Below are 17,397 nucleotides of genomic sequence, written 5' to 3'. Positions count from 1 at the left end.
GTGACGAGTGAATAGTAACCATACAAATATAGAGAATTATTGTAATTAGCAAGCAAAAATTTTACCTTTTGCCTCTTCCAATGTAGATAATTTTTTAGGATTGTAGCCAAATTTTAGTTTGTATTTATATTTGGTTAAGCCAATGTGAACCATCTTAGTTTAATAATTTTTCAGCTCCCACCATAAAAACACATTTTTAAAAAACTTTTAAAAAAAAAAAAAGTTTGACCAATTGTGAAAATATGTTTTTTTTTTAAATATTATTATTACAAAAGTACTGATTTTAAAAATATTATCATTTAGAGAGATGAGTAGTTTTAAAAAAAACCGTTAAATATGAAAAATGGAAAATATGGGTACAACAAATAATTAAATAATTACGAAAATGTGAAAAACTAAGTTAAAAAGTTTTCTTCCAATCATTCCCATAAAGAAAAAAAAAAGTAGGTAAAGATGTACAAATAAACGAGTAAAAAAATTAATAAATAAAAATATAGTTTTTTTAATAGAATAAAAAAAGAATAAGGAGTGCGATATAAGAGATTTTTAAAAAAATAAATAAAATTAAAAAATATATTTTTAACTAAATTATAAGAAAATTTATAAAGAAACCAATGAAAATGTTCCAAGATTGAGTGCATTCCCTAAACCTCACTTAACACAATGCTTTTCAAAAGAAAAAGAATGAAATTCATTTTTTTTGCAGCTTTTGTTTTTTAATTTGAGAGGTACATTGTCAGTATTGGAAAAGGGCAGTGTACAAGGCTAAGAAAAATAATGTCTTCTTTATTTTTATAGTCTGTCTTGATCTATTTTATTTAATTGTTATAATCTTTTTAAATTTTTATCTAAAATAAAATAAATAATTTAATTTTTTTAAATTAAAAATAATATTAAAAAATATTTTTTAATAATATTTTATTTAATATTTTAACTTTATTTTCGACTCATCTAACCATATAAAACAAACGAGAACTCATCTCATCTTTTGCATGATTTGCCTATTCTGGTCCCTACAGGCTTGAGGTCTAGCTTTCTTATTAAGAGAAGAAGATTAATGTATTAAGCCTTTGTTGTATGAAAAACTGCTATGAAGTGAGAAAAAATATGAAATAAAAATAAATTATCTATACAAATATGTAAATTAAAGACTTATTAAGGCGAATCATGTCGCCACCATAATTCAAACATTTTAATTTTAAAAACCTCTTTTATAAGAAAATCTCAACCAGCCATTATTGAAAGCTTTTTGAACATTTGGCTAAACAAAAGGTTATCCCTTCACAATTAAAATCTTTTAGTGAAAATATAAGTTTTTTTAAACTTATATATATTTATTTTTTACCTAAAAAATATCTATATGCTAAGAATGGAATTATATAAGTACTTTCATAATTTTTTGAATTAAATAACCAAAGACTCCTGCTAGGAGCACCCCATTTGAAAACTATATATGACAAAATTATTATTATAATTAATTTTCAAGTTTCTTAATTTTTATTGATAATTATTAAATATAATTATCTTTTATGTGTCACGTTGATCTAGTTACAGTTTGTGTCGAGATTGTGACATTTTATTTGTATAGGCAGATTTATCAATTTTAAATAAGAGTTATTAAGGCGCTTTTGATGGCTATAAACCGTTGCAATAATAATTGTCCTCGTAAATAATTATATTTCTCATAGTGCAAAACAATTTAATTATCTATAAGTTGCAACGTAAAATCAAGCTTTAGATTACATGTATATCCACCAGGGTACATAACCTATAATACAAGAACAAAAAATAAAATAAAAATTAGAAGTTTTCCTTGTGGAAATCAAACTTGGTGGTTGTTTTCCTGGAAAAGTCTTGAGCTAGCCGTCTTAGCTGCCCATCCAGTCCATGTACCCCACAGTAAAACACCCCTGCCATAATTCAAAAACACTTACAATCAAGCTCAACTAAACAAAGATTAAGAAGATGAGATTATAAATTGAAATTAAAGTAAAAGGTTGAATAAAATATTATTAGAATATATATTTTTTAATATTGTTTTTATTTTAAAATTTAAAAAAGTTAAATTGTTTATTTTATTTTATACGAAAATTTAAAAAAATTATAATAATTAGATGAGTTAAAAGGAGTCGTGAAAATAAACGAAATCTTAATCGAGTTGAATATAAAAAATCAAGGGTGGCTTACCAACTCGTTCATTGTCGTGCTTGAGGGCTACATGCTTGAAAACGTTACGCCAATTTGGCCTGGCAAAGTGTGTCTTAACCCTTGTCCCCGACACAATATCCACACCACTCTTAGCATGTTGCAGCGACTGAAGCATGGTGATCAAAGCAGATCGAGCATCTCCTTCTTCATAGACACTCGTGCAGTAGTTGTGAAGTTCTATGACTCCATCCCTATCATTTTCAGCTACCTCATCCATCACACCCTTGAACCATTCAAACGACCCTTGCTCTCGAGTGACCCAATAAAAGTAGGCTCTTTTTGTGGCGAAATGTCTCCTTTGCTCATTCTTTGCACCACTCTCTCCCTGCATCCCTTCCTCTATCTCCTTCTGTTGCTTGATGTTATTCAGCACATCTTTAATTATGCTTATTATCGGGGTGGCGCCGATGCCAAGCCCGACAAGGAGGAGTACGTCGTAATTTTTGTAGTCTTGCGACGGAGCTCCATAGGGGCCGTCGATTAAGAGTCTTGGCATCCTGGTAAGTACATGTTCCACAGTACAATAATGCATTAATCAAACAAAAAGTAAACCTTTAAAACTCAAGTCTTTGAAGTTTTGTTCTTCAAGGAGACCATTAATTGTTCACAAGAATGAGTAATAATAGATGCACAATGATGTTTTAAAATTAATGAAGATTTTCTTATAAAATAATAATACTTTTATTTTATAAAAATATTTTGGAAAATACTACTCTTACCGCTAGTTTCTACCGCTATGAGTTTTTTATTTATTTTTTATTATTATTGTTTACTTAATGATTAAGTAAAGATTTTTTAATAATATTATGATTTTTTTTATTTTTTTAAATATATTTAAATGTTTTAAAAAAATACATATAAAAAAATACAAAAAAAAAAAACATTCCAAAAGCACTAACGGGAGTCCCAGCGGTGGGAGTAGCACTGCTCAAATATCTTTGTTTAAAACATAATTATGTAAAAATTGTGAAAAGAGTAGGGTATTTATCATTTCCTATAGGGTAGTGCTAGTGTGCTACCTAACTTTGACCGATGGGCGTGCCCACTAGTACAAATTTTAATTTTTTCTTTACATTTTTTAACATATTTTAACATTTTTAAAAAATAAAAAAAAATACATCAATATACTAATAGTCATTTTCTTAATCAGTAAGTAAAAGAAAAAGAATTAAATACATAAACAGTCAAAATGAGAAGATAAAATAAGGCAATATAGTAGCACTATTCTTTGCCATAAATCACCTTGGTTGTGCAGTGTCAGCTCTTTGAAGGCCACTTTGGTCAGCAGATGGAGGTTGACATACCTATATTAATCACATCATGTAATATTCCATTAGAGAGACCAAAGAAAGAAAATGCTAATGCTTATAAAACCAAACTTTACTTTTAATGAAGAGTATATATTAATGATGTTAATTAAATGATTAAGAGATAAATAATAAATAAATAAAAATATTATTTCTCTTATAATTTGATGTCATATCAGAAGATGATGAGAAAAATAATGTTTAAATATATGACGAGTAATATTATTTTTCTTTGAATAAACATTAATTGGTGCAAGTTATGAAAAATTATACCTTAGAGAAAATGACTTTAAGTTGTGATGTCCAGTCACCTAAGGTGCGTATATGGATGCTAAGATAATCGTCCCCGGGAGCAGAAGTAATCGAAAATGGATGCCTGAGATGTCGCAGTAATAATAATGAAAAACTGTTTATACAGTTCTAAATGTATAAATCTCGCGCACTCATTTAAAAAAAAAATAGATAAATCCGAGACTCTTATGTAAAGAATAACTCACTTTTTAATGATAGACCTGACCATTTTTTAAAAAGAATGTACAGAACTTGTATATATTATATATAATTGTATCAAACATTACTAAAAAATAATAATAATAAGGATAAGTGGAATTCATTATTCAAATTTCAAATTACCATTGGAAGGGAGAGACATCCGAGCAGTTTACAAATATATACTGGCCGCTAGTGTATTTAAAACCTTGAGGTTTAGACATATGAAGAGCCAAAACATTTCCAGGGTACACTGCAACCTGAAAATTTGAACACAAGATTAATTAATTCCTTCAATATTTAGGCATAAATCTTTTTTTTTTTTTTTTTAATTTTCCTTCTGCTTGTGATTTTGAAGTTTACCTTTGATATTCGCACGGTTTTATAGCCGGACCTAAATGCACGAATCAGGCGTTCACATGCATATAGCAAAACTGGAACAGCTAGATACATCCATGTCTGTGACAATGTAGCACAAACAAAAGTTAGGAAAATGATCCTACACCCCGGGTAGCAACTCGGTTATTGGCCATTCAAAGATCCGAATCAAACGATGCCGAACTCAAAGATTTGGGATCGTTTGATTCTTGGGGTTGATTGGTTACCTATAAGATAGAATATAAATTTATTAAAAATTTTTGAAATAAGTGATGATTTATCAGTATAGTAAGAGATTTTAGTCAAATTAACTCCGACTTGGTTTTTCTAACAGAGTTGCAACCCTGACTAGATCAAACACAACAAATTAATGTTGGCTATTTCCAAATAGAAACAAGATTTTGAGATGCTTACCGTCCTTTTGTACCATTCCTTGGAGAGGTAGAGGAAGTATCCATGAATTATGAACAGGACATAGACAATAACGAACAAGTGGTGGGAATACCAAAAGGCATTGAACCCTGTGAGCTTCTTAAGAGTTTTAGGAAGGTTGAGCTTACTCCGGCGGAACCATGGTTGGGCTAATGTGTATGCTATGGCCATAAGCACCAACATGACCACACCGGTCCAACCCTCGGTTCCTTTCACGAACCACCAGTAATCATCCGGTCGCTTCTCGCCAAAATACGGCTCCATTGGCTCGTATTCATCATCTTTCGCATGTAACAGCCTAGGGAAGTCACATGTTAGATGTGCACCAGCATGTAGCCCCACTCCGATTGCAATTCCAAAAGCAATTACCTAAAGAATTTGATACAACAATAAAAAATAAAATAAAAAATCACAGTTCAGCATGCATAAACTATAGTACTTTTGATTCACATTAAGTTAAGCAAAAAAAATTTCAATAAGTATGCACCTTATGGAAATTAATGTTGTCATCAAAAGGAACAGCCACTCCCAACTTGGTCTTGGTTCTAAGCCAAGTAATGGTATTTCTGCACACTGGTAGAAGAATTAGGGCCATGTTGAACTTAAGGGTCTCGGCTGCACCCTTGGCAGTTGTGACACAATAGCCCATGACATCAAACACGGCCCTATGTTTATACTGTATGAATTTCCAAGTGAAAAGGCCTGCACAGATTGAAAGCCACAGTGCCACGACCCAAATCCGCTTCCAATTGTCCTCGACGAAGTACCGGAGCCCCCGGTAGCACCGCTTGATGGGGTTGTACTCTTTGGTTGGGACTAGCTTTTGGCTCAGTAGGTGGCTTAGAACCCGGCTATCGCCTGCTAGGTTGGTGGATTTGTTTGGTGCTTGGAGAAGTAGCATTTCCAAGTTGAACAACTGCAAGAAGCAAAACTTTGTGATTAGTTTTGGCTAAATTGGGCCATTTAAGAGGGTGAGATAGGTCCATCTGGTTGAAATTTGAGTAGGCAACTAAAGCCCCGTATCTTTCCAAATTGGTGGGCTATTTTTGAGCCGGCAGATTATAATAGGCAAATGTGGGCTGAACAGATAAATCCGGCCTGCCCAACCTGTATCCCTAATTAAATTGGCGTAAAAAAATATATATATATATATATTAACCACAAAGTAATTATTTAAAAATAAACTTATAAACTTATATGACTTGATGTGATACATTAGATTGTAAAATTATTTTAATTATAAAGTAGATCTAATGAATTCTATGAAGTCATATCAATTTATGAGTTTACTTTATCTCCAAAACAGTTCTAAAAAAAACATAATTGCATAAGAAAAATTATTTGTTTATTAATATATTAAACATATTATTTTATTGATGAAGAATTAAAAAAATATTTATAATATCCTGATAATTTTTATTATAACCGTAATTAGTTCTATAAAAAGTAGTGTGTTAACGTGTTAATTATTTGTAAGTAGCTGAATTTATATGCATAGAAAGAAAAAAATAAATTAAGAAATATAAACCTCAACGTGTCCGAGGTTGTCTGGATCAAGCTCTTCCATGATCATAGCAGCATACTCTTGTGCACGTTCTTGGATTTTTGACAACTTATTTGCAGAAGCACTTAAGGCAATAATCTGAAACATTTTAAGTAATTAAATTAACAAACGAACTCTATTTTAATTAAACGCTTAATTTTCACTTAATTTCCATTTATAAATTTAATTATTTACCTCTTGCACCTCTTCTTCAGTAATCCTCCCATCTGCATCTTTATCCACCCTGCATTAATGGGAATTTGTTTTACCCAGAAATTATGATAAAAATGTAATTTAAAATTTTAAAAAAAAAAAAAGTCCCTCATTATTCAGACCAGCTGAATGATTACTACTCTCATCACATGTTTTTGTCCGATTGTCAATTATTTTGTACAAATAAATCAAAGCCACCGGCCTCAACTTGAACTTGTCCTTTTAGGCTTTTAGCACCAACCGGCCTAACTACCCTTGTCCAACATTTATTTATTATAATTTTTTTAAAATTTTAAATAAAATAAAATAAAAAATTCAATATTTTAAAATTTTAAAATAAAAATAAAAATATATATTTTAATAATATTTTATTTAATTTTTAATTTTAATTATAACTCATCTCATATGAAAACAAATCAAAGAGTTAAAAGTATGAGCACTGCTATTCCTACAGAAGTTTTTCACCGAAAACTTCTACCGAAAGGTAAAAGTTTTTTTTTTTTTTTTTTTGCTTTTTTTTTCAATCATTTTTTTAAACACTTTAAATATTTTTAAAAAATATAAAAAAATCATAAATTCATTTAAAAACATTCCTTAATCACTAAGTAAAAATAAAAAAATAAAAAATAAAATAAAATTGCCTTTCGGTAGAAGTTTTCGGTGGAAAACTTACGTAGAAATAGCATTTTCCTAAAAGTATAGTGTAAATAAATCATAAACTTCCCCTGATATTTTTGTCACTTTCACTGAAAGCTCCATAATATCTTACTATTTAAATTGTCGTGTAGTCATATGGATAATGTAAAGAATGTTATCCCATTATTTAAATTGTCATGAAGTACTTCTGTTGGTCGATCACAATTAAAGCTGTAAAAGTTTAATTGTGAGTGATTCTACGTATTAATACGTTTACTTATTTAATATGATTGATCAAAAAATAAATTTTATTAAAAATAATATTAATTTAAATTTAAAACATGAATATAATAATATTAATATATAAATTAATACGCAAATTTACTTGCACGTACGTAGTAAAATTCAATAAAACTGCATGTATGATATTGGTGAAAGAATGACATAAATTAAATCTTACATGTCAAAGAAGGTTTGTAGCCTCGAATCAAAGCTCTGATCAGTAATTTGTTCCCAGAATCCATGCAACTCAGCCTCAGTTATGGAAGATGATGTTATTCCTCTCCGACGAGATAATGCATCAAATAATTCGCCTGCAAACTCGCTTGTCTCCTTCATCCCTAATCATACATATATAGTCACGTTATAAGTCTAATAAAAATACTATTTATCATTCTTTTAACTATTATTCTTTTTTCATCATAATTATCATGATGTATGTGATGATGTCAAATAATTAATAGATAAGTAAAATATAATAACTATACGAGTCGTACTATAAAGATTAATAAATCTTATAAAAATAAATCTATAAATTGATATTTTCTTTATATGATATATTAAATTTATTATTTTACATAAAAATAAATTTATTATTTTACGTATCACGTCAAATCGCACCATGAATGTGATAATTTCTTAAAATTAAAGCATTTCTTAAACTATGTCCTTACATAGTTAAAAGTAATTTAAACCGCTTCATTTTCAAAAGTTCCATTAAACCAAAAAGAAGACACTTCAAAAGTTGCTTTAGTTTTGTCCCAGATTAGTTACTAAAAAGTAGATGTGTCTACTCTTACTGTCTTGCGTCAAAGTTCAAACGGCAACCAAAATTACTGCATACCTATACATTGGCCAAACCGAGATTTGGGAAGCATCTCATTAACAGCCAGTTCATTGAAGCGAGCTTGAACCTCGGACCAGCCTTCACTTCCCACATTCTTTGTCATAAACTTGAGGCCTTTGAGGGCACGAGCTGCCCCGGATTTAGTTCTGTTAACTTTATCAAACCTCTTGGAAGATGTCATCCTCTTTAGCTCCTGAGAGACTTGCTTTAGTTTGAAGGAGAGCTGGGAACCAAACGAATGTCTTTTCTCAAGCTGGCTGGCTAAATATGCAGTCTCCGAGTCGCCTCCCCTGATGTTCTGTACTGAAACCGAGTCATCACGTACGTCCAGTGTGATTTCTACGTAACATTCGTCTTCGTCTTTGAATCTTGCACTCTTCTTGCTGCTGTTTCTTTTGCCGGAGATTAGCTGACCACTTAAAGGACCGCTATAGCCAACTCGAGTAGCAGTAGTACTACTGCCGCCGACGCTTTCCGAATCAGAAAATGAATCTTTCTGCTTTTCTTGAATCTCCATTTTTGTTGTGAATTCTGTACTCTCTTGGGTTGCCTAGCTTCTTGAAGGTGGCCTCCTTGAACTGGTGATCTGAGAAGAAAATTAGTGAGAGATTAAGAAGGCAATTAAATCGTATGGATAGTGATACGTACGTACCAGGTGAAGAATTTTATGAAAAGAGATCAAATTTTAAAAACTTAGAAAGTTAGATAGACAGAGATTGATGAACTAGAATAAATCATAAACGCACAGAAATTTGAAAACGTTTTCCCGAAAAGCTGGATGTGCCAAAGACTTGGACGTTACCTGCAGGTAATTAATGTTTTAGAGAAATTCTAATCATGGCTGGAATATGAATGATTGCTTGGTTTGCAACTTTGTAAGAAAATTGAGAAAGATGGGTAAGAAATTGTGGATGGATGGGAAAGAGTTTATATTGGAGAGGAGGAGGCTAGAAGTCAAAAAGATGAGAGAAACCAAGGGGCGCATTTGGATTGTGTTGAATGGGAGTGGTTAGGATAGAAACCACTTCAAATCTTCAAAACAGAACAACAACCCATGATATTCAAACATGTTTGTTCGAGGAGATCTTGAATAGTTTAGTAATCTTCGAGATGTCTACCATTTCATGTATTATTGCTTATCTTGGCCGAGTACTTGCATGCTTTAATAACTATTACTTGAAGGAAAATGCTACTCTCACTTACATTCTACTACTGTGATTTTTTATTTTAATTTTTTTTACTTAGTGATTAAAAAAATATTTTTTAATAATATTATAATTTTTTTATTTTTTTAAAAAATATTTAAAAATGTTAAAAAATAATGTATGAAAAAGTTAAAAAAAAGTGATCTATAACATTCTTTAATATAATATTAAATGATTGAAAACTAATTATTATTTTTATTTTATCTTCCAATTAATCATTTGATGTCATTTTAAAAAATAATGAATCAATGATAAATAACATTTCTTTTATTGAAAAACTATAACAATAATCTAATTAGTCACACCCTTTTTTTAATAGGAGTTGTAGAGAGTAGAGGTAACAACTTAATTTCTAACATGACGGCAGGATATAATAATTTGGAACACATGCACCACTTGTTCAGAGAAAAAAAAAATAGCAATAATGGAACGATTATTATATACATATATATTTTGAAGATATATCAATTTGCAGCCAAAGGGCCCAAATCCGATATTATTCTATAGATAGGGAATTAATTAATATTTCAAGATCAGGTTATTGCTTTGTTATCCATTGCACCAAGATCAACATATTGTAGAATGACAATTGACAAACTGCATTACCATAAATATATATATTATATAATTAATGCTACATACAGTCGTGAAATGTGTAAATATCGTATAATCGTTTTGAAAAATAGTAGAGTTTTCATTAAAAATTTAATTTCTTTTTACGTGGATTCCGTATTTATTTATTTTTTTCAAAGTGAATACACGACGCTCATGAACTAACGAATGTAACTATTATTTTTTTTTATATATATATATAATCACCGAGATACGGTGAAAACGATGTCATCTTTTCAAGTCTAATTAATAAAGTTATAAAAGCATTGAAAAATTGTGCACTCTTTTTACTTTACATGATGTATAAAAGCAGCTTAATGTTAAAGTTATAATAAACGTGATCCATTAACAAACTCCATCATGATGATGTTGAGCAATAAGATGAGTAAATTTCCCTAGTGCGCTCATGTTCATCGATCCCAAGTAGCTAGCTAGTATATATATTAATCATGTACGCAAACAGCAGATCGTTAGTGCCTGATTCAACCCAATTCATCAAAACCTCAACTAATTTGGACTGCAGAATTTGGAATTCCAAAATTTAAAGTCAAAGAAAAAGTTGGGCCAAGTTGGGGTTCAAGGACTATGTAATTAATTCGTGCATGCATCTAATTAAAATCTCGGTGGTCAATGATCGATCATGGTAATTCAACATTAATCTTCATTGATTTATTTATGTACCCAGCAAGCTGTGGCATTAATGGACATATCCCTTTATTAATTTCAATGTGGTTGTGATTATTTGTCATTAAAAATATAAGAGACCTTTGAATTATGGACCAAATTAATTAGTTTGGTCAATCGTATACGTGCATGTGAGCATTCTAATTATACTAATTAATTAAGCCCCAATTATTTTTCCGTGTGCAAGAAGGAATTCTCTACTTGAGCATTAATTTGTTTTGATTATAACCATGAATTGTATTCTAGTAGGAACAAAAGGTTGATTTCTATTTTTATAAAAAGAGTGGAGTCTACTATTAAAAAATTAATTTCTTTTCATGTGAGTCTCGTATTTATTCACTTTTTTCAAAGTAATTACACGACGTTGGCACACTCACGACTGTAAGTATTATTTCTTATTTAAAAAATAGTAGAACCTACTATTAAAAAATGAATTAATGTTTTCATTTAGGTCTTAAATTTATCTATTTTTTTAAATAGAATCCACAAGATTTGTACGGTCTAAAATGGTACAAATCATTTTCCAAATAATATATGTTTTTTAAAGACTTATGCATGCTTGAAGAATTCCTAGCCCAAAGATCTGACTTTTATGTTTGAAATGAAGAAGATGAAGACAATATAAGCCAGGAAATGTAATGGAAGTTACAGTTTTGGATTCCATTTCTAAAGGAAAAAGGCCCACCAACATCATTAATTATATATATATATATATATATATATATTTATCAACCCATGATTTTTCACAACCAGCCGATCGAGCTGCCTCTAATTGGTTTCACTACAAAAAACCAGTCAAAATTATGAGGCACTGTTTGGTGAAACAGTCTTGTCGCAAAATACTGAAGATCAGGCATCAGATAAGAAGAACATGTCAAAATTAACCAATTAATAAAAGCAAGCTGAGCTGATGACCTGCATCATGTGCTTTATTATTAATTTCTTGATCATGTTGTTGTTTGAATACACTGATGAAGAAAATGTCAAGAAATTAAGTGAAGGGAACTGCTACACCCACGGAGGACCATTGAAAGGCAAATGTTTTTTTTTTTTAATTTTTTTTTTCAATAATTTTTTTAAACATTTTAAATATTTTTAAAAAATATAAAAAAAATCACAAATTCCTTTAAAAACACTTACTTAATCATTAAGTAAAAAAAAAATTAAAAAAAAATGCAATTAGGTGGAAATTTTGGGTAAGAAATTTCTGTAGGGTATTTTCCTTAAGTGAATGATGTGCATGGTTGGTTTTCAAACGTACGTACGTGCTGTCGTGGACAATCAAAAATAATGCTTATGTATGGTAGTCAAATTAGGGTCGTAGGTTGTTTCCACTTTTTACTAACCCAATGCCGACCTTCATATAGACAATTCTAAATTGGATAGCATTATTCTCATTGACTGATGTGGATGTGGTGCATGCGTGGATATTTTGGGTAAGAGTCGAGATGGCTGAAAAGCGCGTTATGAATAGAAGGATGACACATGCTAGCTGCAAACATACAAGATCAATTGATCATGCACTGATGACATTTCTTAAGCTACCCAAACATTAGCATCCTAAATATAATAATATTAATTATTATTATTATTATTGTACACTTTCTTTTTTTTTCAATCCATTGGCATCGACAAGGGGCATGACAACCATATGCAGTTCGAGGAATGGGTAAATTTTTGCAAGAATGTATGGGATTATCATTTCGTCTCCCATGGCTTCGAAAGATGATGGTTGGAAGCCATAACATCGCTCCCAACACATGTGCAAAGGTAATAGATTGCATGTGGGAATCATCATGGCCAGTGACCACCCATGATTTGCTTGTAGACAGTATTCTTCTTGTGCTCGATGCTGTGATGAATTTGGCCAAGCCATTCGATCTCCAACGATGGAAGTGATGGTTGGCGGAGTTGGGAGAGGGAAGAGGGGTAAACTAAAATAAAATGAGAAAAACGAGGAAAAGAGAAAAAAAATTGAAAGGTCCTGAAGAGTCAAGACTTAAAAGAGAGGGGAAAGAGGGGCTACTGGGTTTGTGAAGCCTAGTTTATTGTTGTGACAGTCTGACTTGATGATCTAGCTCGACAATGATTTGTTACAATTTTTAAGTGGATTTTCAACCATGTTCGCTTTGGCTTGGACTAATAAAAATTTTGGCATTTTTTTTTTACTCAAGAAGCACTAGATAGAAAGTTCACTATATTCGCTTGACTTTCAACTCGAGCAAATATCAGATAGAAAGTTCGCTCGACTCAGTGCTTGAGCAAAACCCAGACAGAAAGTTAGCTCGATGCACGTTTGAGACTCCGCTCAAGTGAATATTGCAAAAAAGTGAAAATTAGGATTTTCACCGTTTAACACTATAAATATGTTTATTTTGAACAGTATAGTCGTTCTGAACAGTGAAAATTGCTCCAAAGTGTATCTTGTGATTCATCAACATAATAAAATCATCTACAACTCCGTGGACATAAGCACATTACCGAACCACATAAATTTATGTCGTGTGATTGATTGTTTGATTATTTCTGATTTACTTTTGCTTTATTGTTATTGTTTTTCGCAATAGAGACAAAGGTGGTCGGCGAAACAGGAGTTTCCTCGGCTGCCATGGCTTCTTTTGTATTTTTGTTGCTTTGCTAGAAAGTAGGGTTTAAGTAGGGGTATCAACTTGTGTTAACGGGTTATGTTTGTGTCGTGTCAAGCTGTATATATTATATGATATGAGTCAACTTGAACACAACCCGTTAAGCTTAACGAGTCAAATTTTCAAATCTTAACATAACCCATTAAAATAACGTATTGACACAACATGACCCATGTCAACCCATTTATGTATATATGTTGAACTGACCCAAATAATCCATTTAACCTAATTAACATAATTTTACATAAAAGTTAAAATCACAATATCTCCCAAAAATATAAAACTAGATACATAAGTCCAAAATTACAATTCAAATAATAAAAATATCAAATTTACAATCTAGAGGAAGTGTAATAGGCGGTCATGATTCATGAGAGCTGATTCAACTGAGAACAGAGAGAGAGAGTGAGGGTTCGAGAGAAAGTTAGGAAATATGAAATAGGGTTATGATATTTTTGTTTTTAGGTTAAAAATAATATAATTATAATTTTGAGTAAAAAATTTAAAAAGTCTAAACGGAATCACTAACGAGTTAATCGGATTAACTTGTTAATGATTATAGGGGACCTCAAAGTAAAGTAGTAATAATTAAAGGTGCAAAACTTGGTCCAACTTGTTCATTTCCCAATGGGAAAAAAGGGCTTAAAAGTAGGTCTCAACTAATGATGATCTTTTCAAAAATTATATATATATATATATATATATCTCTGCCTATACTTAAAAGTCGCTATACATGTATTGTTCATTACTGTTGATGTTACTGTTTATCAACAGTAATGAACAGTATAGAGTTTTGTTTTTTTTTTTTTTTTTTTTCGCGTGTTTTTTTTCGCAAGTGTTTATATTACCTCTTTCTCTTTAAATAGACTTTTTTTTATATTCATCTAAAGTGTAAAATAAATTATTACTTCTGTCAAATGTTTGCTTTATAGTCGGATTATTGTTTAATTCTTATTTATAATTCTTGAATTTTTAGTGATTGTATTAGAATTTGTAAAAGCAAGTAATACTTTTAGTAATTGAATTTATTGGATCAAATTTGTGTGATAAGTATTTTTTAGATTTTTATTTAAGTTATTTAGACTTTTATTGAGTAATACTAAAAGTGATATATCATCTTTAATCTTCAAATTTAATCTAACGATAGAAATTTAAATATTGATTTAAACTAACATAAAATAGATAATTAAAATATAAATATTCTATCATACACTTAAAATTAACTTCAATTTATATATATATATATATATATCTACCTATATCTTAAAAGAGGCTATCCTATTACTGTTCATCAACAGTAATGAACAGTAAAGATGTTGTATAATTTTTTTTTCGCATATCCCTATACTATTCATTACTGTTCATCAACAGCAATGAACAGTAAAGATGTTTTTTTTTTTTTTTTCATGTTTGTTTTGTTTTTCTGTTTCTTTTTGGGTTCGTCTGTGTGAATGTTAATGTGCGACGTAATATCACAATCGTGTGTGGGGAATGAGAGAGGGAGAAATGAAAGGTGGGGAAAAATATTGGTTTATAGGTTTTAAATTACAACTCTTTATCTTTAATTTTTAGATTTAATCTAACGATAGAAGTATAAATATTGATTTAAACTAACATAAAATAGATAATTAAAATACTAATTTTTTATGGTTAAATAAATAATAAAATTTTACTGTACATTTTTAAGAAAAAAAAATTATCTAATTAATTTGAATTTTTAATATAATTTAAATTTCATAATAAATGATGAACATAAATAAATAATAATTTTATTTTTATACATTAGATTATTTTAATATTTAAAGTTACATTTTATTTTTTTCTTCAATTTGATAGATGTGGCAAACGTGCTTTACCACCGCTAGTGTGTGTATATATATATATATATATATATATATTTATATATGTATTTCTTACTTAATGGGCCTCTAATGTAGCTGAGTCGAGGTAGATGTTTCTTAGTAAGTATGTATATATGATTCTCAATGGATTACAACATAAGTGTGGTCCAGTCAACCAGTGTTACAGAAAAATGAATGATTCGTTTCAATTTTTGAGTGAATTTTCAACCATGTTCATTTCGACTTAGGACAAAATCTTGGTACTGTTTTTTACTCGGGAAGCATCGGATAAAAAGTTCGCTTGACGTTTGCTTAACTTTCAGCTCGAGTGAAGATCATATAGAAAGTTTGCTCGACTCAGCTCTCGAGTGAAGCCCAAACAGAGAATTCGCTTGATGTGTGCTCGACACTCAACTTGAGCGAATATCGCAGAAAATTGAAAATTAGGGCTTCTGTCATGTAATCCTATAAATATGCTTATTTTGAACAGTATGGTCGTTCTGAACAGTGAAAAATCACCCCAAATTGTATCTTATGATTTCTTAGCATAATAAAATAATCATCTACAGCTCCATAGACGTAGGCACGTTGCCTAACCACGTAAATCTATGCCGTGTGATTGATTATTCGATTATTTTTTATTTACTTTTACTTTATTGTCATCATTTTTTGCAACAAAGGTATAGGTGGTTGGCGGAGCAAGAGTTCCATCAACCGCCAAATTCCAATGCTTCTTTTGTATTTTTGTTGCTTTGCTAGAAAGTAGGGTTTGATAGAACAAAGAATAAAAAACCAAAAAACCTTTTTCGGAGGTTTTAGGGAGGAGAATTCTTTGTTTTCCCTTTTTTAATATTTAGGACAATCGTATTCAAGATGTAAAGGTGAATTGAAACCACTCATGTTGTGAGATAAAACGATTCCATGGAATGTAGATTACATGACAAAAAATTTATTGATTCTAGGGACCCCAAAGTAAAGTAGTGATAATTAAAGGTGCAAAACTTGGTCCATCTTGTTCATTTCCCAACGGGAAAAAAAGGGCTTAAAAAGTAGGTCTCAACTAACGATGATCTTTTCGAAGATTATATCTATGTATTTCTTAGTTAATGGGCCTCTAATCATGTAGCTGAGTCGAGGTAGATGTTTCTAACTAAGCATGTAATTATGATTAATGTCAATGGATTACAACATCATGAGTGTGGTCCAGTCAGTCAGTTTTGCAGAAAAACCAAACTCCAATATGTGGTTGATCTTCACCTAATAATGTCATTTTCTTTCGATTCCAAGTTACTATCAAACCCAACCAAATACCCAATTATACATACAGGTAGAATATAAGGCACAACAGTGGGCCTAATTCTAAGTGGAGACAATAATCAATTAATAGTCATGTGGGAAAGAGATTTGCACTGATCATGATCTATGATCTCTTTACTTCCGGCCATGAAAATTCAACCATCAACATCGATCGATCGATCGATCTTGCTTTTATATTGGATATGCTGCATGCGTTTATCCCCCTGGATTTAACACCACAAGATCCCTTGAGAAACGACCAATGTCTCTGATGATCTCCTCTTTCAAATTATGGGGCCGGTTGGAAAACTTGAACAATCAACCTTTAAATAGTTAGGCGAGGCCAACACTATGGGATCGATACACCTACCTAGAAGGTTTCCAAAGGCCTAGATAGAGATGTGATGCTTATTATACAGAATAATTTATGAAGGTATATAAGTTGCTTAGGATTTTTTTCTTTTTTAAAAAAAAAAAAACATAAAAAGAAGAAGAAGATAAACATCTCCTATATCCTATATGACCACGTAATTCAGAGGAAGTAAACGCGTTATTTATTATGAGACCCTTAGAGTATTAGTATTGGATTATGTAAATGTAAATATAAGATTTGCATAATATGACATGATTTTGTATTTGACTATTCCACTCAAAACTTATTCCCACATTGAATTATTCATCTATTAGTAAAAATAATAATAGAATATTATAAACTTAATAATATGTTTTTTTCAATTTTTTTATTCTATTAAACTTTTTTTTCTAAATTAAGAACTACATAA

At 30.5% G+C, this 17,397-nt stretch overlaps 1 protein-coding gene across 1 annotated transcript; it reads right to left on the bottom strand.

Moving 5' to 3' along the window:
- Positions 1 to 1,632: 1,632 nt before the first annotated feature.
- On the bottom strand, positions 1,633 to 9,407 carry LOC109012719 (respiratory burst oxidase homolog protein B). Its single transcript, XM_018994514.2, has 13 exons — positions 9,135 to 9,407; positions 8,330 to 8,918; positions 7,667 to 7,826; positions 6,553 to 6,601; positions 6,343 to 6,456; positions 5,302 to 5,730; positions 4,797 to 5,183; positions 4,368 to 4,463; positions 4,149 to 4,264; positions 3,789 to 3,891; positions 3,451 to 3,512; positions 2,188 to 2,705; positions 1,633 to 1,910 (listed from the first exon to the last, which is right to left on the bottom strand). Exons 2-13 carry the CDS (start codon positions 8,847 to 8,849, stop codon positions 1,801 to 1,803), a joined length of 2,664 nt encoding a protein of 887 aa, XP_018850059.1. The 5' UTR covers positions 8,850 to 8,918; positions 9,135 to 9,407; the 3' UTR covers positions 1,633 to 1,800.
- Between the last annotated feature and the right edge of the window lie 7,990 nt (positions 9,408 to 17,397).

Source organism: Juglans regia, chromosome 11 (assembly GCF_001411555.2).
Source record: "Juglans regia cultivar Chandler chromosome 11, Walnut 2.0, whole genome shotgun sequence".
Lineage (NCBI taxonomy): Eukaryota > Viridiplantae > Streptophyta > Magnoliopsida > Fagales > Juglandaceae > Juglans > Juglans regia.
The sequence above is the reverse complement of the archived record's forward strand: the minus strand, read 5'-3'. Positions and strand labels throughout refer to the sequence as shown.

What these genes read in the sequence shown, in the direction of transcription:
- LOC109012719 (XM_018994514.2), bottom strand. Translation starts at nt 8,849, where the DNA reads ATGGAGATTCAAGAAAAGCAGAAAGATTCATTTTCTGATTCGGAAAGC. An exon ending in ACAACATTAATTTCCATAAG is followed by an intron (nt 5,184 to 5,301) that starts GTGCATACTTAT and finishes CAAATTCTTTAG; the next exon opens with GTAATTGCTTTTGGAATTGC. An exon ending in AGGAATGGTACAAAAGGACG is followed by an intron (nt 4,464 to 4,796) that starts GTAAGCATCTCA and finishes ACATTGTCACAG; the next exon opens with ACATGGATGTATCTAGCTGT.